Source organism: Miniopterus natalensis, chromosome 10 (genome assembly GCF_054644295.1).
Source record: "Miniopterus natalensis isolate mMinNat1 chromosome 10, mMinNat1.hap1, whole genome shotgun sequence".
NCBI classification, from domain to species: domain Eukaryota; kingdom Metazoa; phylum Chordata; class Mammalia; order Chiroptera; family Miniopteridae; genus Miniopterus; species Miniopterus natalensis.
This window is the reverse complement of record NC_142090.1, coordinates 4116359-4143521: the sequence shown is the minus strand read 5'-3', so window position 1 is coordinate 4143521 and position 27163 is coordinate 4116359. Positions and strand designations below refer to the sequence as shown.

General features: G+C 47.7%; 1 protein-coding gene across 1 annotated transcript; it reads right to left on the bottom strand.

Moving 5' to 3' along the window:
• Nucleotides 1-61: 61 nt before the first annotated feature.
• On the bottom strand, nucleotides 62-27163 carry ZNF777 (zinc finger protein 777). Its single transcript, XM_087820950.1, has 6 exons — nucleotides 27034-27163; nucleotides 22103-22951; nucleotides 20690-20816; nucleotides 17346-17459; nucleotides 5816-6067; nucleotides 62-1598 (listed from the first exon to the last, which is right to left on the bottom strand). The coding sequence occupies exons 1-6, from the start codon at nucleotides 27136-27138 to the stop codon at nucleotides 445-447; spliced, it is 2601 nt and encodes an 866-aa protein (XP_087677076.1). The 5' UTR covers nucleotides 27139-27163; the 3' UTR covers nucleotides 62-444.

The following is a 27163-nucleotide window of genomic DNA, read 5'->3' as shown; positions in this document are numbered from 1 at the left end:
CCTTGGCCACCTTCTCAACCCTCCCCTTCAAAACCAAACAAAAACGGCAAACAGGAAACGCTCGTCTTTTAAAAATTACTCTATTATTATCAAATAGAACCACAGTATCCAAAAGGTAATTATAAAGTTCTATCCCCAACTAAGTGGCCCTGCACCGCCCCTCCGAGTGGCCGGCGGCCAAATCACGCCCCCCGTGCTGATTGGTTTCATCCATTTTATTGTCAAGGAAATTAACAGCCCGAAGGGGTTCCCCAGGTCCGAGCTCTCCCCACCCCTGGAGCCCCGGGTAAACACCGCAGCAAGCGACCTGGTCTCAGGACCCCTGTGTCCTTGGGAGGAGGGACGAAAGGAGAGGGGGGGCTCACAGCAAAGGGGCTGGGGGAGCCCCGCCTGCTGGGCTCAAGCCTCCGGCCGCCAGGCTGGGCTTCGGCCGCGCGGGGCAGCTCACTCGCCCGTGTGGGTCCGCAGGTGGTACTTGAGGGACTGCTTGTAGCGGAAGCACTTGGCGCAGTGCGTGCAGGGGTAGGGCCGCTCGCCGGTGTGCGCGCGCTGGTGCTCCAGCAGGTGATGCTTCTGCGTGAAGCGCTTGCCGCACTCGGCGCAGTGGTAGGGCCGCTCGCCCGTGTGGATGCGCCGGTGCTCCAGCAGGTGGTGCTTGCGGATGAAGCTCTTGCCGCACTCGGGGCAGGCGTGTGGGCGCTCGCGGGAGTGCACGCGGCAGTGGTTGGTGAGCTTGGACTTCTCGCTGAAGCTCTTCTCGCACTCGGGGCACTTGAAGGGCCGCTCGCCCGTGTGAGTCCGCTGGTGGCGCAGCAGATGCGAGGGGCGGCTGAAGCTCTTGCCGCACAGGCTGCAGATGAAGGAGACCTCGTGCTTGCCCGCGTGCACGCGCTGGTGGATGACCAGGCTGATGTGCAGGCGGAAGCTCTTCTTGCACTCGGGGCACGTGTAGGGCCGCTCGCCCGTGTGCGTGATCTGGTGCTTGGTCAGGCTCGACTTGTGGCTGAAGCTGCTGTCGCACTCGGCGCACTTGTAGGGCTTGGGGCCGCCGCCGCTGCCCGAGCTGGGTGACTTGGGGCGAGGCTTGAGCGTGTGCTTGGGGGCGAAGCCGGACCCGCGCTCCGGAGACACGTACCCTCCCCGGACGCGGTGGATGCGCTGGTGCAGCGTGAGCTGCTGCTTGTGCCGGAAGCTGATCTCGCACTCGGCGCACGCGTAGGGCCCCTCCTTGATGTGGTTGCGCTGGTGGATGACCAGGTTGATCTTCAGGCGGAAGCTCTTGCCGCACTCCATGCAGGTGAAGGGCCGCTCCCCGCGCCGGTGCCGCTGCTGCTGGCTCGCCGCGCCGCGGCTGTCGCTCATGTGCCGCTCGCCGTGGGGCACGGGGGCCAGCCTCTTCACCCCCGGGTTTCCCAGCTGCAGGGGCGGGGGGCTGTCCTCGCCCTCGGGGGACAGCTCCCCGGGCAGCGGGGTCTGGTACATGCTGGCGCCGTACCTGCCCGACAGCTCACCGAGGTCCTGCAGGTGCTGCGGCAGCTCGTCGTCTTCCTCCTCCTCCTCTTCCTCCTCCTGCTCCTCGGTTTTGATCACGATGCCCTCTGCGCCGCCGGGCACGGGGAGAAGAGACAGCGAGAAGTTACCAGCTGCCTAGCGCGGGTCACCTGGATCTGGGCGAGCACCGCTCCACCCTCACCCAGCAGCAGGGCATGGGTACTGCCGCGCCAATTCCTGCCTTGGGTACAAGACCCCTTTCCACTCCCTGCCGCCTGTGGTCATGGATCCATGGGGTTGGTACATGACCAGCATCCCCGCTGGGTTCAGCAACGAGCCCAGACCCTCTCTAGGGAACTTTACGCAGGGGAAGCAGGGAAGACGGAGTCCTCTGATGGGAGGCTGGCATTGCTGGTGCCCATTTCCCAAGCTGGCTGCTAGTGAGCGGTAATCAGCAGGAAAGGACACTGGCACATGAGCCCTCTGGGGGGAGGGGCGGCCCAGATCCAGGTGCCTAAGGTTGGCATAGGAGTGAGCCTACCAGTTATCAGAGCCCATAAACACTACTTTTTCATTTAAGCTACTTAAGGGTTGGGTTCCTTCCCCCGTATCCAAAGGGTCTTGACTCATCAAGTTGTCAACCTTTCCTCCCTACGGTCTCCTCTACCTGAACTCAGCTCAGCCCCACTGCTCGACATCTTTTTTGGACTCAGCTGGAGATTTCTCCTCAGGTGCCTTGACTCACCCTCCTTTCCATGTCTCCAAATCGTGCCCATCAATTAACACCTCACTCCAATCCTCTCTTCTCCCTAAAACCCATCCCAATCTGCAGCCCTCAACCCCTCCTTGGCCCACAGCCCATGCTGGTGCATCCCCCCAGGACGGAGAACTTGGCCTTCCCATGCAGCATCTACCTGCACAGGTGGATGCCTCACCTGCACAGTCAGGCCCTACCAACCTGAAGGTGGAGTAGGGGGTTTCCTCTGCCTTTTCCACAAGCCCTGGTGTGAGTGCCACAAACACTCCCACTACCGGATGTCCTTCCCCCTTTAGGACCAAAATAAATAAGACTGTGCTCCTGTGGCCCAGAAGAATGTAAGTCCTAGAGAAAGGAGTGGCCTCCCAAGCCTGTTGGACTTTTCTCAAGTGCCTTATACTTATTTGGTACAAATAAGTACACTGTTAATGGGGGACTCTATTTTTAGTCGCACTGACCAACTTTGTGTGACAGGGGAGAGTCCCTCATTTTCCAAGCCCACCTGTGAGATGGAAGACTCAGTAACAGTCTGCATTTGTGCAATTCTTAAAATCAAGCAAATAAGCACTTTTTCAAAGCGCCTCTCTTTCCATATGTTCTCTCTTTCCATAATCACAGTATCTTATAGGGCAAGTCAAGCAAGAACTATCCCAATAGCACAGACATGGGGCATCCAAGCGTGGAGATGTCAAGTGATGTTTCCAAATAAAGAAAATAAAGTCACAGACCTTTTCAGAGCTTGCAATTTGGGAACCACCTAGTTGAACCCCTCAACTGACAGGGAAACTGAAGCTGGCAGTGTCTGTGACCTGGCCAAGGTCTCGTAAGTTTGTTAGTGACTGCTAAGCCATGGCACTTTCTACTCGTCCTCTGAAGCCCAAAAAATGCAATGTCACAGCGAGAACACAGATGTGCTGAGTCCTAGCTCAGGCCTCTCCCCATAAGACAATGCTGCCTCGGTCTTGTCAGGATTCTTAGTAGAAAGTGACCAAGAAGGTCCTAGGGACACAATACTTAGAAGACAGGGAAGGAAGAAACAGCTTCTGGGGTTGGTAACTAGTTGCCCTGGTTGCCTACCCAGGGTTGTTTATGAAAGGCATGGGAAAGTATGGGCCTTGGAGGATTCAGACTCTCCTTGAACATCAGAGTCGTTTTTACTTAATGAAGTAAGAATGGACCATCTGGCCCAAAAATTCAGGGCTCAGAATCCCAAAAGGACTATTTAGTAATTTTCTAAGGTTCTACTAGAATTAATGGGGACTGTTCAAAGGACAATCTGGAATTTCTATTATGAAGCTCTAATTTAGCATCTAATCACAATTTGCCTTGTGTCTTTTGCTGTTCTGTTGTGAAAGACAACATGGTACATTAAAAAGACTTCTAAAATACCACGTAGTTATTTGAAAATAAGGAACTAGCCCTGGCCGTGGCTCAGCTGGTTAGAGAGTCGTCCCGTTCACCAAAAGGTGCAGATTTGATTCCAGTTGGGGAGCGTACAGGAAGCAACCAACTGATGTTTCCCTCTCACACCGATGTTTCTCTCTTTGTCTCTCCCTCTCTGTCCTCTCTCTCTCTCAAGCAGTAATAAAAATATACATATAGCCTTAGGTGAGGATTAAAAAAAAGTTTAAAAAATAAAAATAAGCCCGGCTGGGCGTGGCTCAGCGGTTGAGAGTCAACCTAGGATCCAGGCGACTGGGGTTCGATTCCCAGTCAGGGCATGTGCCTGGGTTGCGGCCTCGATCCCCAATCGGGGGCGTGCAGGAGGCAGCCGATCAATGACTCTCTCATTGTTGATGTTTCTCTCTCTCTCCCTCTCCTTTCCTCTCTCTGAAATCGATAAAGATATATTATAAAAAAATACATAAAATAAAAATAAAAATAAAAATGAGTTAGATCCACATCTATTCACCAAGAAGGATGTCCACATTCTATGAGTATGTGCAAAAAGGCAAACTGCAGAGGAATTATCTACAGATAAAATGAAAACTTTTAAAAATCAACATAATATTTAAAAAAACTACAACAAAAAAACCTAACTAAAATGCCCTGGCTGGGTAGCTCAGTTGCTTAGTGTCGTCCGATATGCCAAGGTTGCAGGTTCAATCTCCGGTCGGGGCACATACAAGCAGCAACCAATGATGCATAAATAAGTGGAACGACAAATCCATGTCTGTCTCTCTCAATAAATAAAAAATTTTAAAATATATAAAAAATTTTAAAAAACTAATTAAAATGATATGAACATATTTCTAAATATAAATAATATGTACATTGATATGATGGCAAATGACTTTCACACATAAACAAATTATCCAAACCAAAGCCTAAGTGAGTTCTACCAAAATTTTAAAGAATACACTTAGTTCCTATCTTATATATTATCTTCAGAATATAGAAAAAAGAGCAAAGGCTACCCAGATCGTTTGGTAAGTCTAGTACAATGTTGTTTCCAACACTAGATGAGGCCGATTCAAGAAAAGTTCAGGTTCATTTCATTTATGAATGTAGCTGTAAAGCTCCTGTATAAAATAGTAGCTAACAGTGTGTTCAAGAAAGATACCATGGCCCTAAGTGGAGTGGCTCAGTGGTTGAGCATCAACCTACGAACCAGGAGTTCACGGTTCGATTCCTGGTCGGGACACGTGCCTGGGTTGCGGGCTCGATCTCCAGTAGGAGGCACGCAGGGGGCAAGTGATCAGTGACTCTCATCGCTGATGTTTCTATATCTCTCTCCCCCTTTCTCTCTCTGAAATCAATAAAAATATATTAAAAAGAAAGTAGCTAATAGGTCTAATAGTGTATTTAAGAAAAACACCACGATAATCAGGTAGAGCTATTCTCAGGAATGCAAGGATGGTTCAGGGATGGTTAAATGTCAGAAAACAACCACAAAAGACATGTTGGGATGAGGCCATGTGAGCCCACTTCCCCACTGTTTTCCTCGGACTCACAGGTATGCAGAATGGTGACCCTGAGATTTTATAATTAAATAAAAATGATGCCTACATTCTACCAGAAAAAGCACAGTCAGTCATTTTAAAAAACATGCTCTCTTGCCCGGCAGGGCGTGGCTCAGCAGTTGAGCGTCGACCTAGGATCCAGGCGATCGGGGTTCAATTCCCAGTCAGGGCATATGCCCGGGTTGTGGGCTCAATCAGTGACTGACTCATCATTGGTGTTTCTATCTCTCTCTCTCCCTCTCCTTTCCTCTCTCTGAAATCAATAAAGATATATTTAAAAAAAAAGCCACAAAAAAAAAAACATGCTTCCCAAGGGTTGGGATTTTCAAGTCAGGTGAGACTTCTAGCGTGAAGTAAGAACAATCGAGGACACATCAGCACAGGGAAGTTCTAGCTTTGGATTGCACCACCTTGGGCAATCCATTTAACCTTCTCCTGCTTGTAGAAGGAGGGCTCCTCATCTGACCTAGTGTTTGGCTTTAACACCTCCTTCCCTAGCCCAGAGACAGATGCTCATAAACCCCGAGGCAGGACACCTATACCTGAGGCCATGCTTGGGGTTCTGTCACACCTGTCAGACCACCAGTGTCCGGCCCTTACTGACCTGTGCAGTTTCTCTGCTGCACCAGCATCTGCTTGAGCTCACTGAAGTCACCGGAGCCTTCCGTGGACTCCTCCAGCGTGTTTTCCTGCTCCTGCATGTCCAGGTCTGGCTGCTCCCCACACGGGTCGCCCAGCTCCGAGTCCTGGAAGCCGTGCTCTTCCACCTGTCCCATCAGGGGCTCTGGCGTCTCCAAGCTCTCCGAGCCCTCGTCATTGGTCTGCACCTCGATCTTAATCACGATGCCGTCGTGGGCTGAGAGAAGGCGGGGGTGGGGAGGGGAGAGGGAGGACAAAGAACCCAGAACATGTTCATTCCACCTGCCCTAGAATTTACATTTCAAAAATGCTTAAAGATCCTAAAGAAATACTAAGTTGGCATGGATCAGACAGAGAATTTTCTGGACACAATGCTCTCTTTTTTTTAACTTGCCTATAAATCTGCAGGCTAATTTCAAATGTCATTAGGCACACAGGCATTATTTTACATGAACGGGATTATAGCACACATTTTTCGTCCTTGAGCGCAGTATTTTCTCCCTTTTAATTTGCCTTCCCCTTCCCCTCGCATTTCAGCTATGACTTTCCCCAGGTAGTTCCTGTAACTAACCTAGCATTTTCCCCTACAGTTAGGCTAATGCGTTCCTTCTCAAAGCTGCAGGCACACCACGGTGAGGATGATACTGGAATGTGCTCAACCAGATCCTTACCGAAGAACGCTCACTTTTCCTTCCCAGCCTTTTGCCATGGTGAACAACACTGCAATAAACATTTGTTTATTTACATCTCTAACTACAAAATCGTGGTTTTATTTCTACGAGAGTCCCAGGAGTGGGACTGCAGAGCCACAAGGTGTCTGCATTTTCAATCCTGACGGATGTCATCAAACTGCTTTTCAACAAGGCTGTGACAATTCAGATTTCCACCAGCCCAGCAGGAGAACATCCGTTTCCCCACATCCCTGCCAGCAACAGACACCACTCGCTTTTAACTTTCCTCAGTCAGATGGGTGTAAAGTGATAACTTATGACACTTTAACTCTATTTCCCTGACTAGGGTTATCTAAATAGCATTTATTTATAGGCCTTTTAGATTTGATTCTATGCCAATAGTGTTCTGTTCAATTTGTAAGAGTTCTTTGATTTCTGTGCTAAAGATAACCCACTGGCTCTTATTGACATTTCAAATACTTCCCCCAAGTCTATCATTTGTCTGTTGACTCTGTTACCCTTCTACCACACAAATTCCTTAAAGGTTTCATGTTGTCAAATGTCTCCATTTTCCCCTTACAGATCCTGGGTTTACTGTCTTAATTAAGAGGGTCTCCCTGTCCTAGATGGTTCACCTGGTCTCCTAGATTTTACTCCAAGGTTTTTGTTGTTCAATTACGTACCACACAGGTCTTTACTGCACCTGAAGTTTATTTTTGTTTTGTGTATGGTGTGAGGTAGGGGTTCCACTTTATTTTCTTCCCCATGGGTCGAGTTGTACCAACATAAACCCCCTTACAGGCTGAACATCACTTTGTCAATTACGGAAATTATAAATGTATAATACAAAAACATATCTGCTCATTCACCGAATGCCTACTCAACACATATTTATTGAGCACAAACTACATGCTGTGCGGTGCTCTACTGGCTTGGGATACATCAGTGAACTAAGCGGAGCTCCCTGCCTCATACATCCTACATAAGGCAATAAACAAAACCAATCAATTCTACAGTATGTTATAAGGTGGTAAGTACAATGGAAAAAAGAGAAGAAACCAGAAAAACAGTGGACAAAGCCAACAGCCCTGCCTCCAAATCCCCTCGCCACTCCCAAGTCCAGTGGACCCCGTCACTGACAAAGCACACCAACCAAGTATGCTAGTAACATGCCCAATGACCTCAAACGGGGTTCTTTCTGATGTCTGGCAATCCTTTAATTCCTCTCTGACCATCTCAACCATTTGGGAGTAGACAGAATATAAAGCTGTTCTAATATGCCCAGGTTGCATCCCCTCCCCTATCCTTAAAATGCAGACCATGGCTACTTTCCCTCAGAACTGAGTCTCCAAAAATCTCTCACTATACAGAGCCATCTGCGTCCAATTCTCTATCCACACTCACCTCTTGGACTTCCCCTGCTCTAGCTCAAGGTCACCATCTTGACCCCCCCCCCCCCAGGGTTAGGAAAAGCCCTGTCTCTCCTCTCTCCTAAACCTTCTTGCTTGCTTCCTTAGCTGCCATGTCTCCCCCGGGAACTGTGCTCCACAAGCTGTGTCTCTCTCTCCTCTGTCCTCAATCCTTGTCTCTGCACTAAATCCATAAACATCATGACTCCACCATCAGAAAAAGACCTTCCTGACAAACATCTTCCAAATATTTTGCTGCTCGCCTCCTCCCTAAAATATGTTTTGAAAACTACGTATCCTCTGCACCTTTTTGAATAAACACATGAAATGCTTCGGTAACTGCAAAAGATGTCATTTCTGGAGTATTGTAAATATTGATGTTTTAAAATAAACTCTTCCATCGCCCTTTAATGTTGCCAATGGAATCTAAAAACCCCGGCAATTTAAAACTCACCATTCTCCACTTAAAAAACATGCGAACAAGTTCTTCTTTCATAGTTGAAATTTTTATATCATTCCTTTCCGCCTTGAACTTCTGTTTCCATTCCCACTTTGCCCACAGGGTTTTACCCCAATAGAACATATTTTCACGCTTAGGAGTCTTTTACCGATCACCTCATCTACCACTCTGCCACAAAAATGTGTATGTAAATTGAAAGATTAATTTCGTTTTCATTTCTAATGACCACAGGGCTCTGAGTGTTCTTTTTTTTGTTCTTTTTCCTGGCTTAAGCTACCCTTAGTTATTACACCTGTATGAACAATTGATAAACAATTATTCAAGATAGAAAACAAAAAACCGGTTGGAAATGTGTCTCTTTCTTACAAGGATGCGTAGGTTCCCCCCCGCCCCTTCCAATTAGTTCACTTATCTGAGAATGAATATTCTCATTGTTTGAATGAGACAGAGTTCAGAATCCAATCTATTCCTACTTTTCATTTCTATAAATAAGAGCACTGGGGAAGCTCATTTATGCAGATACGGAGATGGGCTGGCAGGAGCTTTGTTAGGGAATCATCACTCCGCTCTTTGAACTTCTCAATTATCATGCTACAGAGGTACATGGTGAACATATCGAAAACTGTTTTTAATGACCTACTGGCTGACAACTTAATTAGTTTCTCTTCCTATTTTGTTGAAAGCAAAGTATTGCATATGATCTCACTTGCAAGAGAAATTGCCACCTAGGCCCCAGAACAATGAATTTCTGGTCAGGTACTCCAACATCAGGGATTGTCTGTTTTGTGACCCAGAGGACTTTTTATTTTTACTTATTACTATTATTATTTAATTCCCACCTGAGGATATTTTTTCCCATTGCTTTTCAGAGAGAGTGGAAGGGGGAGAGAGAAACATCAATGTGAGAGAGACTCATTGATTGGTTGCCTTCCACATGATCCCTGGCCAGGGGTACTTGGGGTTCAAGGGAGAGAGCAGCTGTGCTCCCCAAGAGCACTGTGAGAAGGTACATGCCCTTGGCCAGAATCGAATCTGGGACCCTTCCGTCCACAGGCTGACGCTCTAACCACTGAGCCAAACTGGCTAGGCCCAGAGGGCTTTTTATATTTCAGAGAAACACTCCATAATAAGGTAGGGATGGGGGGAGGTGCCTGTCTTTTTTTTAATTGTGGGGGATGTAGGAGATGAAGACCAGTGTTTCAGGGGTCCCATGTGCTGTGCACTCTTGCTGATGGGGTTTTATGAATGAGACCAGATGGACTACAAACCTGGACATTGAACCTTCAACGCATCTGTTGTGTCTCTTTTGGACCTTATACCGTCAAGGGCATGGGTACCCTGGCTTGAAGACCACTGCCTTCCAACACCTGCCCCTTCAAGACCCCATGCCAATGTCCCCAACTCCACCAAACTTCTCACAGTGCTCTTGGCAAGCACAACTGTGCTCTTCTTTGACCCTCAAGCACGTCTCTGTTCCTATCTATAGCATTTAATCCTTTCCTCTCAAAACATGTAATTTACACATTTTCACACACCACGCCCCATGTATAAGGTAGTAGAGAAGCTAGTTGTTTCCCCCAAAAAAGTCTCCCCCATCCAAACAACTTCTGAAAGAGTACTGATGACCAACTTGCATATATAAGTAGTAATTTGTTGTCCCATTTAAAAAACCAACACGAATTGAAGACAGGCATTGTGGGAATATAGCTTATGACCGAAGGTAGTTTTCCAAAAAATTTTCAATAAAAGAAGGAGAGACCACTGGCTTCCTGACTAGAAGGGAAAAAAAGCTTCGTGTATCTCACATCAAAATAAATTACTGATGAATCAAAATGTAAACAAAAATAACAAAATTATACTAGTATTAGAAAAAAGCACAGTCCTTTCTCTCTTTCCTTTTCTTTCTTTCCTTCCCTCCATTTTTTCTATTTTTCTTCCTTCCTTTCTTTTTCTTTTTTGGACTTTGAGCTGAGGAAAAGCCAATTCCTAGACCTGGGACCTCAGATATCCCTCTGGAGGCTGTCTAGTCAGTCATCCAAACATATTTAACGTGCCCAACCCATATAACTCTAATCTTCTGCTGTACGTTTTTTGGAAACAGTTTTTGTAGTTTTTCCTTGATACTGTTTGGCTATAGAAAACTTGTTTAATTTGTGATTGCTCCGTAATCTCTGTAATCACATTTCTTCATAAGAACTCTCGTGAGATGGGAAAAAAAATCTGTCCTATAAATTCATTGCAAATGTATTAAATATTTGTGAACACTAAATTTAACAATTAATGAAGCTGGTATAAGGTTAAATTTGTAGACACTTAAACATTTAATAATTCATATTTTGCAATTTTCTTTTTGTTTTCTGGAACAAAAAATATTTTATTCCAGGTTTCAAATATCTTTATAGAATTTGGAATAGCTCATAGGTGCAAGGCCTGTGATCATAATGTTTACTGAAAAATGGTCCAAGTAAGTATTTCTATACTTGATACAAAACCCAGACACCATAAAGAAAATTACTGATAAATATGAATACATAGAAACTTAAAATTGATCAATTTGAACACGTGAAAGTGTAAGAGAGCTATACCACAAATACTACACAAAGGTAAAGCATAAACTCGGAAGCATGTTCAAATACATAAAACAGAGAAGAGCTGCCCTGGCCCGTGTGGCTTAGTTGGTTGAACATCGCCTCATGCACCCAGAGGTCGCTGGTTCCATTTCTGGTCAGGGCACATGCCCAGGTTTCGGGCTCAATTCCCAGTAGAGGGCGTGCAGGAGGCAGCCGATAGATGTTTCTCTCATCAATGTTTCTCTCTCTCCCCCCTCCCTTCCTCTTTCTCTAAAATCAATAAACAGAGAAGAGCTACTACCCTTAATATTTAAGAAGCTTTTACAAATCAATAATAAAAAGATCAATAGTTCAAAAGAGCAATGGGCAAAAGGCAATTCATAAAATAAGACATATAGTGATCAATAAAGGTATAAAAATACAATCAACTTCACTCTTACAGAGTTGAATGAAAACACCAAAATACTGTCCTTCCTACCCATCGCTTTAGCAAACAGTAAAAACAAATAATACCTACTATTGCCAAGGATGTGGGGAAATAGGCAGTTTCATGCACAGATGAAGGTATGTAAGTTGGAACAATTGATTTGAAGGGCATTTGCTAATATCTATTAAATTTTTAAGTGGGCATATTCTTTGACCCAGAAGTTCTACTTCTAAATAATTTTCAGACAAGTGCACAAAATATACTTATAAAGGACTTTTAATGAAGCACTGAAACTTGTAAACACTCTAAAGGTACATGGATGGGAATTCCTTTAAATAAGTTATGAAAAGTAATGCACAGAATGCCATAGTCTGCTAGACAAAAGAACACAAGATAGCCCTGGCCGGTGTGGCTCAGCTGGGTGGAGCATTGTCCCATACAGTACCCCGAAAGGTCGTGGGTTTGATTCCTGGTCAGGGCACATACCCAGGTTGCGGGTTCAATCCCTGGTCAGGGGGCCTACGGGAGGCAACAGATGGATCTCTCTCTCCCTCGCTCTCTCTCAAGTCAATTAAAGCATAGCCTTGGGTAAGGATTAGAAAAATAAATAAATAAAAAGCTCTCCTCCACCCCACCCCTTATTACTTGCTCCCCAGAGGCAATCACTTTCAATTCTTCTGGCTGATTTTTTTGTCATGTATCTTCATAACTCTAAGTAACATACTTAGGCTGCTGCCATTCCTTGAATTTTCAATTTTAAGCATAATCTATTGACTTCCAAGAGCTGCAGGTAAGGACCATCTCTTCCCCATCCAGCTATAGTCTTCCCAATCCCCGATCCTTCCAGTTTAGTTTGTAATTCTGATTGGATCAATACCAGGTGTTTCTGTCATAGATGACGTAAATATTACTTAAAATTGAACCACGTAGTGTACCAGAAGCACTGTTCTATGCCTGTAAACTTTTCTGCTTTCCCCTGAAGCTAATAATTTTTTCTTTTGCTTGCCTTACTATTAATCATCACGAACTCTCCCCCAACCCTGCTCTGTAACTCTCTTCTCAAACAGGCAAACATACTGGGTGTGTCTCAATTTCATCTACTTGAAGAAAATAATTTCTGGGCCCTTCTGACATGCTCCGGTCTGGCCTGGTTGACTTCAGGCCCAGAGGTGTCTTGGGGTTTCAATAGCACCCGATTCCCTTCACCTCTTGTGTTGGAGCTCCTACGCCTTTCTGGGTTTACCTCCCCATTTTGAGAGTGGGGGCAGTGGAGATCGTGTCTCGATTTCACTCTCATATTGAACAAGAATAGTATGGCTAGATAACACATTCTAGAATGGTTGGACAATATCCCCCACCCGTTTTCCCCTGTTTTTTTAATTTCAGAGAGAGAGAATCATCAATCGGCTGCCTCCTGCACGCCCCCTACTGGGGATGGTGCCCAAAACTTGGGCATGTGCCCTGAGAGGGAACCGAACCATTACCTCCTGGTTCATGGGTTGGCCCAGCAACCACTGAGCCATGCTGGCTGGGCTCCTTTTTTTAAAAAAAATCCTCACCCGAGGATATTTTTTTCCATGGATTTCAGAGAGAGTGGAAAGGAGGGAGGAAGGGAGAAAGAGAGAGAAGCCCTGATGTGAGAAACACTGATCGTTTGCATCCTAAAGAGGGCCAGGGATTGAACCTGCAACCCAGGTATGTGCCCTTGACTGGGAACCGAACCTGTGACCTTCTGGTGCATGTGACGGAGCTCTAATCCACTGCACCACACCGGCTGGGTGATATTTTCCAATCTTGAAATTTAAAAGAATTCGAAGGCAGTGCTTTACTGTCTTGTAGCTTCCAACACTGCTCAAAAGTCTGGAGCCATTCTGATTCTTGTTCCTTTGTGTGAACTCCTTCTATCTCTCCAGAAGCCTGCAGGGTCTCCTTTGTCCCCAGTGGCTCTGAAATTTCTTGCCACAGTGTCTAAGGTGCGGGTCTATTTCCATCCATTGTTCTGGACGGTTGGTGGGCACTTTCAATGTGGAAAACCAAGTTTTGCGGTGCCGGGAATTTTTCTTTTTTTGTGTGTGTGTGTGTTAAATTTATTTTTTATTACTTTTATTTTTCAATTACAGTTGACACAGTTTCAGGTGTAGCTGGAAATTATTGTTGAATTATTTTGTTGCTAATTCCCTCCTTCCTGGTTCTGTTTTTTTTCTTTCTGATATTCCCATTAGCTGGACATCGGACTTCCATCCTTTTTGTCCTTGCCTTGTTTTCTTTTTTTGCCTTTTTGGTTTATTTTCTGAGATGTCTGCTCATTATTTTCTAACACTGCTACTGAACTTTTAATCTGTATTATTACATTTTTAATTTCGAAGAGTTCCTTCCTATTTTTTTAAAAATAAGCATCATACATTTGTGACATGGTTGTATCTGCTTTTATCTCTCTGAGGATTATATGTCTGTACTGTACGTATTTAAACACTCTTTTTTCCCCTCTCTGCATGGTCTGTTTCCTTGAAATTAATTTTTTCTTCCTTTTTCCTTTGGTCTCTGTATATGAGAGGCTTTTCCCAAGTGTCTTGTGGTTCTTCGCTGTCCATTTATACTAAAGTGGAGCGCTCAGAAGGGAACTGCAAGTTTGGTGCATTCAGGCAGCGCTTGCCGACTACAAGCCTCCCAGTAGGATGATTTCTTCGGGTCATTTCACTGGGAAATTTCTTGGCTGGTCCCAAAAGTCTCCTGATAAAATTCCGCCCAGAGGGTTTGATCCTGGATGTCAGCATCATTTTGGGAGCCAAGTTAGGGAGGAAGGCTGGAGATCTCAACATCCGGATGTCAACGCTCACTTATTCCCTTGTTTTAAATATGGTACCCTGCCCTCAACTGTGCCTGGTGCCCATGTCCAGAGACCTTCCTGTTCACCGTCTCCAGAGAATTAGCCCTGGTCCTCTGCCAGGGCTGGGAGATGGAGATGCCAGGATTGGGGGAAGTAATGAAGGAGGAAGTGCCCTTAAAGTCCTCTTTAAAAGCTGTGCCAGCCCTGGCGGGTGTGGATCAGTGGTTAGAGCATTGACTCACCCACTGAAGGGTCTCGGGTTCAACCCTCAGCCCCAGTCGGGGTGCGTTCGGGAGGCAACCAACTGATGTGTCTTCTCTCACAGAGATGTTTCTCTCTCTCTCTCTCTCCCTCCCTTCCACTCTCCCTAAAAATCAATGAAAAAAAATCCTCGCGTGAGGATTAACCAAAAATAAATAAAAGCTGTTTCACGAATCCTCTCTTTTAGCCTCACTTTTACCCTCATTTGCAAAGACACCTGAAGTCTCTGGTACTAATTCCTGAGTCTTGAGTCTGGATGGGGTGGAGTACGAATCGAGTTTCTCCTCAGCTTTCCCTGGTACCAACTTTGGATGCGGCTTCCTAAGCCAGCCATCATCTGGCCACTTGCTTTCAGGCTTCCAAAATCTGCTTGCTGCTGTCTCCCTGTCCCTTCTTTTGAAAGTCCCTTCATGTTTTACTAGGATTTGGGGGAGGGAGGAGTAAACACATGTTCAATCTGCCGTCATTAAATCTGTCATTCTTCATGCACTGTTTTTATTTTTTTAAATTTACTTTTACTGAATAAGAAGTAATACATGCTCACTTCAAGAAATTCTGCAAAGCACCGAGAAATATCATTTTGGGATGTTTGCGTTCAATTTTTCTCTCTCTTTTGTTTATATCATTGACTTCATATTGTACTGACATTTTCCAATTCTACATCATTAACTTCCCCATCAGCATTTCCAACAGGCTTTAGCAATTCCCACCTTAAGCAAACAACCATGGAACTGTGAAAAGTCTCAATTTTCTAAATGTTTCCCCCTTGGTATCATGCCGTTGGGTCTGGCCCAGGGCCGGCTTGACAGCCACCCTTGTAAGAGAGAAGACATACGGACAGACAGGTTACCATGGGCATTTTTGGGGCTCTGGTAACTACAGATTCTCAGAACAACCCTGCCAGCCAGAGGCCAGGGCCCCTGGTTTCACACACAGGTACAAGTTCAAGGCCAGCCCTGGAGCAGTGGTTCCAATGTCCTCTCCCGTCCTCCCTCCCCGTCCAGGCTCCAATTGGCTGGAGACAGTCAGTGGGACAAATGGCACATTCCAGCTATACAGGGCAGCCTCTGTGAGGCCGCCACTTCCCACAGAAGCTCCGCCGTGGACGTGCGTGTGTCAGAACAAACCAGCCCAGGGCACAGCAGGCTGGGGCTCTTTGCTTTTCCATTCTGGCCCCAGGCTGTGGGAGGCACATCTGTGAAGAGGGTGTGAGAAGTGGACACAGGAAGGGGAGTGGTACTCTCACCCCAGCCCTTTCATATAGATGCTAAAAGAGCAACACCTGGGCCACAAAACTGCATTGGAACATCAGGCTGGATTCTGGGATTTTAACCACAAAGTACCTCTCCTATACTTTTATTCTTCGCCTCGCAAGCCTTCTTATTTCTTTTACTCTGAATCTCTCTATTCCCACGTGGCCCTTGTTTTGGGATGTGGCCACTCAAACCTTTCAGATACAGAAAGGTTTCCTCCAAATAGATGACCACTCTGCCATGTGCCACACTTTACCCCAACCCCCCCACTTTCATCTACTGTTAAATCCATCTTTGTTGTCTGCTGGATGAATTCAGGAACAGCTTCTCCCTTCAATTCAAATCTCCAGGCAAATCTCTTGAGTAACGATACTGAGTTGTCTGAACCACACCAGCACTTATTTTTCCACGGGGTTCTGTCTCTTCTGTAAGTTGCCTGTGCTCTTGGTCCATGGTTGACATCACTCCATAGGTTTCATCCCTAGAGCCGGTATACAGGTCCCAGAATCAAGGACACTTCCTCAAAACGAGGCCTGACTGTTGGCCCCAATGAGATTAGCCTCCGTGATCACCAGTGATGTTTGGCTACAAAGGACAAGGACCTGCTTCTGCTGGAGACCTTCAAGGTAAGTCATACAAGTTCAAAGGCAATTCCAAACTAGGAGCTCCCAAAGCGAACTACACACCGAAAAAGCGCCACAGGATGAGTGTGCGAGTTGCTGAATGGCCAGTGTGGAAGGGCCAACAGAATGACAAAGCTGGTGTTCACTGGGCCATCGCCACATGTCGGTCACCGTACCAGACCCTAGATATTAGCACCAGTCCTATTTAATAGATGAGGAAATGAGGTCTCCAAAAAGGCTGAGCATGCCCTAGCTGGTCTTGCTCAGTGGTTACAGCATTGGCCCAAGGACTGAAGGGTTCTCGGTTTGATTCTGCCCAAGGGCACGTAACTTGGTTGCAGGCTCGGCTGGAGGCAATCAATCGATGTGTCTCTCTCACTGATGTTTCTCTCTCTCTGTCTCACTCCCGCCCTTCCACTCTCTCTGAACAGCAATGGCAAAAAATATCCTCAGGCAAGGATAAACAAACAAACAAATACAAACTAAAAGGTCAGGCTACTAAAGTCACACTGCTGGTAAGCAGAAGAGCTGGGATTCGAACACAGGCTGCCAGACACTAGAGGCGGCCCGAGCCCCTCGGCCAGTCCCACCTGGAGCCTCTCTGCTGCCTCTACCTAACGTCTCATCTAGACACCACCCTGCACATTGGAGGTAAAGTCCACGTCTGTCCCTATCCCACTGACCGGCTGCAGGACCCAGACGTGGCCCTTTTCTGGGGAGCTCCCGCATGCTTGCGTACCCGACAAGTGACCACCTTTCTCTCAGTTGTTTTGTTTCCTGCAGAGTGAGGTGACAGTCACGTCAAAGCTCTGAGACAGGGAACTCAACCAACAGCAGACCTAGTTATCAGCCTGGTGATCAGGAAGCCCCAGCCCCTGCAGATGGACCTCCTTCCTCCACAAAGCTGGCTAACATATCCGTCCAGGGTCTGCTCTGGATTATAACACTGAGAGATCTAGAAGGTAGAGGTCTGGGCTGCCCAGCAGCCACTCACCAGCACTGGGGTCTGCAGGCGGCTCGCCCTCCTCTGAGTCTTCCTGCTCCTGCATGGTCGGCCTCTCCCCTCGCTCCATCTGTGACATGAGGTCTGGTTTGGAAATTGCATAGTCTGGACAGAAGGAAGAAAAGAAGATATAGTATGGGGTGAGGTCGGACTGGATGCTGCAAAGGTGTGACTTGTGTGTGACCCCAGGGCAGCTCCCCTAATTGCAGCTAGCAACGTTGGAAAAGAAATGAGCCACGGCCTGGCTGGCGTGGCTCAGCAACTGAGCATCGACTTATGATCCAGGAGATCGAGGTTCAATTCCTGGTCAGGGCACATGCCCAGGTTGCGGGCTCCATCCCCAGTAGGGGGCATGCAGGAGGCAGCTGATCAGTGACTCTCTCATCACTGATGTTTCTCTCTCTCTCTCTCTCTCCCCCTCTCCCTTCCTCTCTCTGAAATCAATAAAGATATATTTAAAAAAAGAAGAAGAAAAGAAATGAGCCAAGTTTCCAGCCCTTTTCTTGGGGCCCACTGTGTGTGTACACGGATGTGTGTGTTAACCAAGTCCTGTGTCCTCCTATGCAGGGAACAGCGGTGTGGCGCCACCTGCCACCAATGCAAACTGGCCCTTTTGTCACCTGTCTCTTCAGTTGCTCAGATTTTTCATGACAAAGGCACAAGATATTTAAAATTTTATAAAGCACAAAAACTATCGTGATAAAATCTAGAAGCTGTAACACAAAATACTGGTAGATTTCCTTACATTAAAAAAGTTTAAAGTTCTTTGGAAATAAAGTTAAAAGACGAAGGAACTTGGAGAAAATATTATTACACATACATCTGTCATATGTACAGCACATACATCTGTCATATGTACGGCAAAGGGCTAATATCTGTAATTATACACAAATAGTCTCTACAATTAGTGAAAAATAAAAAAGTAAAGATAAAACTGGCAATTCATAGGAGAAATACAAATGGCCAGTAAACACATGAAAAAATAAGTAAGTTCACTAATCATCAAAGAAATACAAATTAAAATAATGAGGTGTCTGCCCTGGCCAGTGTGGCTCAATTGGTTGGGTGTCATTCTGTGCACTGAAAGGTCACCGGTTCGATTCCTGGTCAGGGCATATGCCTGGGTTGTGGGCTTGATTCCCCAATAGGGGGCAAGCAGGAGGCAGTCAATTGATGTTTCTCTCTTGATCTATATTTCTCTCTCTCTCCCCCTCTCCCTTCCTGTCTCTCTAAAATCACTAAAAACATATAAAAAATAAAATAGAAGAACATCAGTGGGGCCAAGGTGTGGAAAAGAGGCACTGTGCACACCGCTGCATAAACATATACAGCCTCTGGAGGGCACCATAGCAGTGACCGTGGTAATACTGTAAATGTGCACCCTCTTTACTTGAAAAACCCACTTCCATGAATCTGTGCCACTGAAATACTGTAAGTGCACAGACACACAGAGATGTTTATGGCAACACTGTAACAGAGAGAAGACAGAATCCAGGGGCTGCTCATTGAACACCCAGTGGTTCCTCTTCCCAAGCAGGCCTATGGGTGTTGTTATGGAAAGCTGTCTGTGATGTGCTGTTAGATGAAATGAGTGAAGGATCCCACTGGTGCGAGCCACAAATTTCATGTACACGAGTGCATGCATTGTGTGTTATGTTTGCATGTGCACACAAAAATATGGAAAACCACTCAGGCTAGCCGGTTCTTGGTGGTTACCTCTGGGGAGTGGTACTGGTGGGAGGGTGAGGGTTGCTCTTTACCATATAAATCTAAATTGCTGAATTTTCACAATTATGTGTGTACTTTAAAAAGGAAAGAAAAAAAAAACCACAAGTTAAAAAGAGAAAAGTTATCCCATGAAGAGATATGTGTGTATGAGATTAACAATTCTAGCAAGAATCAACATTTCTATACAACAATGTATTTAATATTTTTTAAACTTTTTTGTGTGCCCATAGGAGTTCCCTATCAGAGACAAGGATACATATAAAACTATAGTTTTCCTAGGTTTTCACCCTTAAACACTCTTATTTAATGAAGACAACAATAATCCACAGACTTTGGGGTAAGAGAGAGCTCAGTGAAACTGTGACTTCCTGGTAGGGACCTAGGGCCTCCCTGGGTGACAGCCTCCTTTCTACACAAGGGGGAAGGGAACATAGGGGACGTCATTCCCCAACAGATGACAGTGTTCGGTCACCTGAACAGTAAAACAGGAGTGCCCACCCCTGTCCCTAGCTCCCTTATTGAGAGGAGTGAGGCTTAAACGATATGATTCTTGTAAAGCACCTCACACTGGCTTAGTAATAGTTTGCTGGACACATTAATTTAAAAAATATACATATAGGATCCATGGGAAAAATACAGGGTGTACCAAAAAAAGTACACACACTTTAACAGCTGGTAACTCACTTAATTTTTGGTCTTTTTCAGGTTTGATTTGAAATAATGGGTGAAGCCAGACTAAGCTTTGAACAAAGAAAATTTATCCTAAAGGGCCACTGGACTTTTTTTTTTATGGGGATACATAAAAGATAAAGTTTAGATACAAAACCAGCAACAGCTGATGAATTGAGGGCGCACAAATACCGAACAAAATGATCCTTGCTGTTTGCAATTCCACTGCTTCGAGTTATCAGCTGTGCCTGGACCAGAATGGTCATCAGTTTGAAAACAGGCATTGACAAAAAAAATTATTCATTTCTCTAGATTCTTTTAGATTTTGAAAATGAACTGTACGTTAATAAACACTGACTTGTCCTAGCCTGTTTGGCTCAGTGGTTAGAATGTTGGATCGCAGACTGAAGGGTCCCGGGTTTGATTCTGACCAAGGGCACGCACCTCGGTTGCAGGCTTAATCCACGGCCCTAGTTGGGAACATGCGGGGGGGCAACCAACCGATGTGTCTCTTTCACATCGATGTTTCTCTCTCTTTCTCTCCCTTCCACTCTCTGAAAAGCAATGAAAAGAATATCCTCATGTGACGATAAAAATAAAATAAACACTGACTTTATAATCATTCAAAGTGTGTATACATTTTTGGGGACACCCTGTAATATAAAGGCAAGAGACCTCTGGTATCTGAGGCTGTCTTTTCCTCTTGCCCCAGTGGCTTTTCCGTGGAGTGGGGTCTCCCTTCATGAGCTGTTCTGATCTGGGGTGCACTGCTGTACATAAGCATATGAGAGCGTTTTTTCTAATCTGTTGTGCTCTCTAACATTCAGTTTCCCTTGTTCTTGATTATCAGTAGTACTGGAGTTCAGAACTCTCAATGGGTCCAAATGAACCTCAGGCCAATGTCCGGGGAGCCCCGGCGAGTGAAGCCCTCTCCTTACCCATGGAAACCAGAGACTCGTAGTTGCCCCTCATCACGTTCTTGTACAGCTCCTTCTGCCACTCGGACAGGTTCCCCCACTCCTGCTCCGAGAAATGGACGGCGACATCATCGAATGTGACAGGGACCTGAAACCACAGTACAAGCTCAGTGGAGACCCATTGGCGGGCTGTGACAGGCCCTCGGCTGCCAAATTGCAAGGGAACTAATGGCCCCAAACCCCAGGCCAGGCTCAAACACCTCTTCTTTCCCACCTCTTCTTTCCCAGAGTGGGAAAGACCCCAAGGCACAGCCCCGGGATGTCACCAGGCTTGGGCCACTGTCCTGAACCTAGAAAGTAAGGAACTTGTCTCGTTTGGTCCTTTTCCTAACAGGGTAACCCTCGCTGCTATAAAGCATGGTGTGCAGACCAGCAGCAAGAGCACAACCAGGGAATCTGCTAGAAATGCAGGCTCGCAGGCCCTATCCTAGACCCACTAAATCTGATTCTGCATTTAGTAAGCTCCCCAGGTGATCCACATACACAACAAATCGCACAAGTGCTGGCCTAGTGAATACAGTCCAAGTTCTTTCCGAAAGGCTGAGAAAGGGGGCAGGGCACAAAGGAATGGAAAGAAATAGGGTCCTTGTTCAAATTCTTGCAGAATCTTCTGGGAAATAATACTAAAACCTAACGTTCTTTTGTTTTTTTAGGCTCCTTCTTGAGATCACATTTTTACTGGCATTAACATGATCTGTAAGTCAAATGATAAAAACATTGAGCCCGGCCCTGACCGGGAGGCTAGATGGTTAGAGCATCATCCCATGCACCAGGAGGCTGCAGGTTCGATACCCGGTCAGGGCACATGCCTAGGTTGCGGGTTTGATCCCCCGTTGGGGTGCTTATGGGAGGCAACCAATTGATGTTTCTCTCTTGCATCAGCGTTTCTTTCTCTTGCTCTCTCTCTTCCTTCCTCTTTCTCCAAAATTCAACAAAAATATATCCTCTGGTAAGAACTGAGAGGCAAATAACAAAATGTTGAGCCCAACAAAGCCCCATACTATTTCCCCAAGTTCTCCCTCCCCAGCGATGAACTGCTAATTCACACTCATGGGGACTGACTACATCTCTATCATTGGGTTTTCGCTCTGCCTGCTTGTCCTCTAGACATCACAGACTGAACGCCCCTCTAAATCGACACTCCCTGATCACTAGGACCTTCCTCCCATCTATTAACTTATGCTTTTAGCAACAGGAGAAATAATTTAGCTGTGCTATATGTCCTGTTCTTAGTAAACGGATGTTGACCGCTAGGTATCATTATATTTTTTCCCTTCTCAGCTATCACTTCCCCCTTCTTTTATATTTAACTAAATTCTTAAAACACATTCTAATTCAGATCACTCCTTGGGAGCCCCAGTGGGGCAGGGTTACCTTGGGAACTTCTCCATTGCTGCCTGGAGGCAGTCGCAGGATCCAGAAATTTCTGTTTTTCAGCAGGTTCTCCATGTTCTCAAGCCGCCTCTGCAGCAGCCCGTATTCCTGCAGCAGGGTCCCCAGCACGACCCATTTGCTCTCCAAGTGGTTTGCAAACTCCACGGCCGTCTTCTCGCAGTCGGCTATCTTTTTCTCATTTGTTCCCGTCCGTCCCTCCAGCGTCAGCAGCCGCATGGCCTGGGCCTCTAGTTTCCTCTCCACCGCTTGGACGGCAGCCCACACGGCCAAGCGGGTGATCTCTGCCGTTGGGAGTGGCGTGTCCTTCTCGGCTGCAGAAGAGGTGTGGAAGGGGGTCTCCTTTTGGGAAACTGGGCTCTGGAGCAGGGGGTCCATGTCGGCCTCAGGAACTGTGGGGGAGAGGGTAAGGGGGTCTTTCTCAGGAACTTCAGGGGAGTGGAGTGGGGCTTCTTGGTGGTGGGTGGAGTGAGAGAGCAGTGAGATTTCTTGTTCAGCAGCAGCTGGGGGTAGATACTGGGTCTCTTCCTGGGAGGTCAGGGGGCCCTGGAGCTGTGTCTCTTGCTCAGAGGCGGCAGGATAGAGGAGCGAGGGTCCCTTCTGGAGGATGTGCGGCATCCGGCCGGAGGTCTCTTGCTTGGGAGTGAGGGTTAGGGAACCTTGCCGGGGAATGGAGGGAGACGAAGGAGTTTCTTTTGGGGGAAGAACTCGGGACTGGAACAGAGCTTCTCGGGGCAGTCCAGCAGGGGCTTGCCGCGGCGTTTCTTCTGGCAGGACATTGGGGAACGACAGTGGCGATGAGCGTTGGGTCTCCATGTCCAATTGCTGGACCTGTGTTCAACAAAAGGGCAAGAATGAAGGCCACAGTCTCCAGCTGGCAAAATAAATGCCAAAGATACCCACATTAAAAGAGCACTAGAAGCAATGTGCTCTATGGATATGAACCTTTTCTTAAAAGTCTAGCACTCATTCAGAGATCAATTACAAAACCATTAACTAAGAATAAAAGATGGTTATACCACCTTCTGCTCTTCACAGAGCCAATTTCCTTTGCACAATATACTTTCCATGAGTACCATCTTATGAGTCGTAGTGTCGGAGAGGAGAAAGGGTACTGGCCTTGAATTAGAACACTTGGCTCTCAGGCCTGTCCACACCTATCGCTGCCTGGTCACCCTGGCCCAGTCATTTGACCACTGTGTTCTCTGTGGCCTCATCTATAAGATGAGGACAATAATCTGACATACCCTGTTACCTCACTGAGTTGTCTGAGCATTCTTTAATAAAACAAAACTCTGGAAAACAACAGAACAGAATTTTGTCAATGCCAGGCACTGTTCCTATGCCCAGACTCCCAGCAAGGTGGGAGGTGATCCCAGGTGGGGGTCGGTGCTGTTAGCTGACCTACCTCGCAGGTAAGTCATCAGACCCCACTGCTTCTACTCAAAGTATCAGGCAGCCTTGATGCCCATGTTCTTTCCCACTTTGTCCAATAGTGAAGACACACAATGACCGTAAGTTTTGCCAACTCTTTGATAAAAGCTGAACTGCTGACTTATCAATAAAACTCCCTCAGAGTTTTATAGCGTGGGCTGGCTTGGACACGTTATATGGACCCAGCCCCTACTGGAGATGCTGAATGGCCTTCTGGACATTCCAGGCTGGCTTCTGCTCTAAGCAAGGAGACAGGCACGACATGGCAAGTCAGCAGCTCCCATGGGAGGTCCCCTGGGCAGATGGTCCACTGTGTGGTCTGGGTTCCTCCCTATGGTTAAGGAGGGGGGGGAATGAGGAAAGGAGGTCTAGAAGGGCTGGAAGCAGAGCTGAAGTCTGCTGGTTTTGTGACTCCCTGTCAAGACTAGAGCAGACTAGAACCCAAATAAAGGTTGATTCCTTTTGGGATTTCAACTAGTCAATCTCTCTCCGTCCCCGACCTTGACACATCCACGCTGAGAATTCTTTTGTCATCGGGGATGTGAAGCCAACATCTGCGTGACGAGTTCTGTATTTACCTATCCAGACGACTAACAGCTTTACTGAAACTGAACAGAATCTCTCCTGTAACAATGTTTGCCCATCTCATCAGCTTCCTTCAATGAATCTACTGAATGCCAATTACCATGCGCCAGAAACTAGGGATCTTTGAAGTAACCAAAATTCCCATTTTCTTTGTTTGAACATTAACATATCCCTTGCGTCCAGTCTGATGGGCAGTATGTGCTCAATAAACGGTTGCTGAATGAATGACTAGTATAAACTGCTGAGTTATGAGAAAAAATGATTAGGGTAAATAATAAAGTTCCTTCAGTCTTTTTACCAAAGATCATCCAAACCTATTTATACTTTTACCACTACCTTTCTTTTCTTCCTTCACTGACGGGTCTCTTAACTAAGACACTATTACCTTTTTAAGGCAAGGATAAAAGGTTTAAGACTTTATTTAGGCAAAAGAATTCTGAGGTAGTATAAAACAGCTCTACAGCTAACCAGACGTGACAGCTAATTAGTGGGGAGGTAGCTAACAATCATTTGGCATTTATGTGCCATGAACTGTGTTAAGCATTTAAAAGGGCTATCTCACTTAACCTTCATGAAACCCTATGAAACAGGGACTACTAGACTTGTTATCCACACTCTGCACATGAAGACGCTGAGGCAGGAGAGGCTAAGCAACTGCCCAAGGTCACAAAAGTGCTCTGGCTCCTGGGCCTGGGTCTCCGCTTACACTGTAGGTCACTTCCCGGCCACATCTGTCAACTGAGGCAGCTGGCTGGTGCTCCCAATCCGTTTCACCTCTAAAATCCAGAGGCTGGGAGATTAAACAAAGATCTGTGGGAGGTTCTACCGAGGGGGAGGTGGTTGGCCCTGCCCAAAAAGACATTTCCATTTAAAGCCGGGATCAGGGATCCCTTTGAAAACCTAATGACACTTATGGACTCTCCTCCTCAAAAAAAAAAAAAAAAAAAAAAAGCACAAGGGGACAGACCCAAAATTCTGCAAACACTCTCAAGGGGTTACAGAACCCCTGAACCCGAACTTGTCAACAACGAAGCCACCTCTCAACTCCTCACTCTGCACAGGTTGAGGGCAAGACTGGATGGCCCTCTGGGCCGGGGAACCTCAAGACACGGGGAAAGTGACTAGCACAATGGAACACAATAGGCACATTACGGCCCCATCCTCCGAGGGGATTAGGGTATTTGCCTACAACTAGTAGGAAGGAGGCAACCACCCCCCCAGGGGGGCCGAGTTAGTCTCCCTGAGAAATTCCGGGGTTTAACCGAAACAATGAAAACAAGCTCCAGTACGGTAAAATCAAGCCAGCGGAGTACGGCATCTTTACCAACTAGTCTAATCAAGAGCTCGGTGGAAAATACCTTTTCTTTGCTTCCTATTATTAGACCGTCTCTCTCTCTCTTTCTCTCTCTCTCTCTCTCCATTTCCGGATTTGGAGGACTATGGGGGGATGAGGGGCCTCGGGGAGCGTGTCCCCAACCCCAAATAAAAGCCCCTTGCCATCCTTTCATAACGGCTTTACAGTGCCTTACGCAGAGAGAAGTGGCCCGGGAGCATGGGAATATGATGTCTAAGATTAATAAGCTGTATTCTCCAACTGCAGGGGGGCAGAATTCTTCTTAACTGTATTTTATAGGGTCCCACTGTATTTTATAGGGTCCCACTGTATTTTATAGGGTTGCCCATGTCTCCCAAGTGGACCGGAAGGGGTCAGGAGGTACATGGCTTTCTACAAAGCCTCTTGCTTCTTAAATAATAATGAAACTCTTAGGGAAAAATAACACAATTTCCCGCCCCTGTGAGCAGGAAAAGACAGAGCCCCACACATCTGATCTATGGGGACAGCTGTGCCATTTTCTCGCATGACCCGGTGTGACTCACCCCCAGAATTATATCGGGCCCTGAAGACCTCAGCCTGGAGGTGGACATTTTTTAAAAACAAAAAAATCTTCATTTTGTGTTATTTTCCCTAAGAGTTTCATCATGATTTCAGCAGCGAGAGGCTTCGGAGAGAGCCCTCTGCATCCTGACCCCTTCCTGTGCACCACAGGAAACTGAGGCTCAGGGGCGCCCACTCGCGGGCGGCCGCCCTCCCGGGGCGCTGCTGCACCCCGCGAGCCGGCCCGCGGGGAGGGGACCGGGCAGGGCTTTAAGAACGGCCACCTGAAGAGTCCCGCCAGCCCCCCCAAACCCTCAGGAGCTCGCGCCCCAGCCCCCACCCGTCTAGACGCCCCAAGTCCGCCCCGGGGGCCCTCCCCACGCGGAGGCTGGAGGCCGAGGGTCACCAGCGCCCCCCCGCCCCCGCGCGCCCCTCCATGGCGGAGACGCTCGGCCCCGCGCCGCCGGGGTCCCTCCGGCCGCGGCCGCCACCCCTCCCCCACCCCGACGGGCCGCGTCGCCCGCGCGCCCGGCCCAGGCCCGGAACCCAGCGGAGGCCGCCGCCGGCGCCGCCCCCACCCCGTCCAGGCCCGCGGCCCGGGACGCAGGCATCTCTGGGGACGCGGGCGCCGAGCCACGGCCGGCTCGCTACGTGACCTTGGGGCGGGCCGGGCAGGTCGCCGCCGGGCGTCCGCGCCTCAGTGTCTCCGCTCCGCGAAATGGGAGAGCCGCGTCAGCGCCGCGCTCCGCGCGCGGGAGGCCGAGCTCTGCGGAAAACGTGCGGCGGCCACCCCGACGGACGCAGCGCCGCTCCGCAGGGAGCGAGGCGAGGCGAGGCGAGGCGCGCCGCCCGGCGCCCACCGGCGGCCCGCGCGCGTGCAGGCCGGGCGCGCCCCCGCAGCCTCGCCGGACGGCCGCCGCTCCTCCGCCCCGCGCCGTCCCGCAGCGCCCCCCTCCCGGTCCCGGGGCGCGCGGGCCCTCCCCCCCCCCGCCAACGTCGCGGCGCCCCCGTCCCTTACCGAGACCCCAGGCCGGTCGGCCGAGCCCGGGCCGCGCGGGCCGTCCCCGGGGCCCCGAGTCCGCGCGTCCGTGCGCGCGCGGGCCGCCCTCACCGCCTCGGCCATGGCCCTGCGCTGTCCGGCCCGGCCC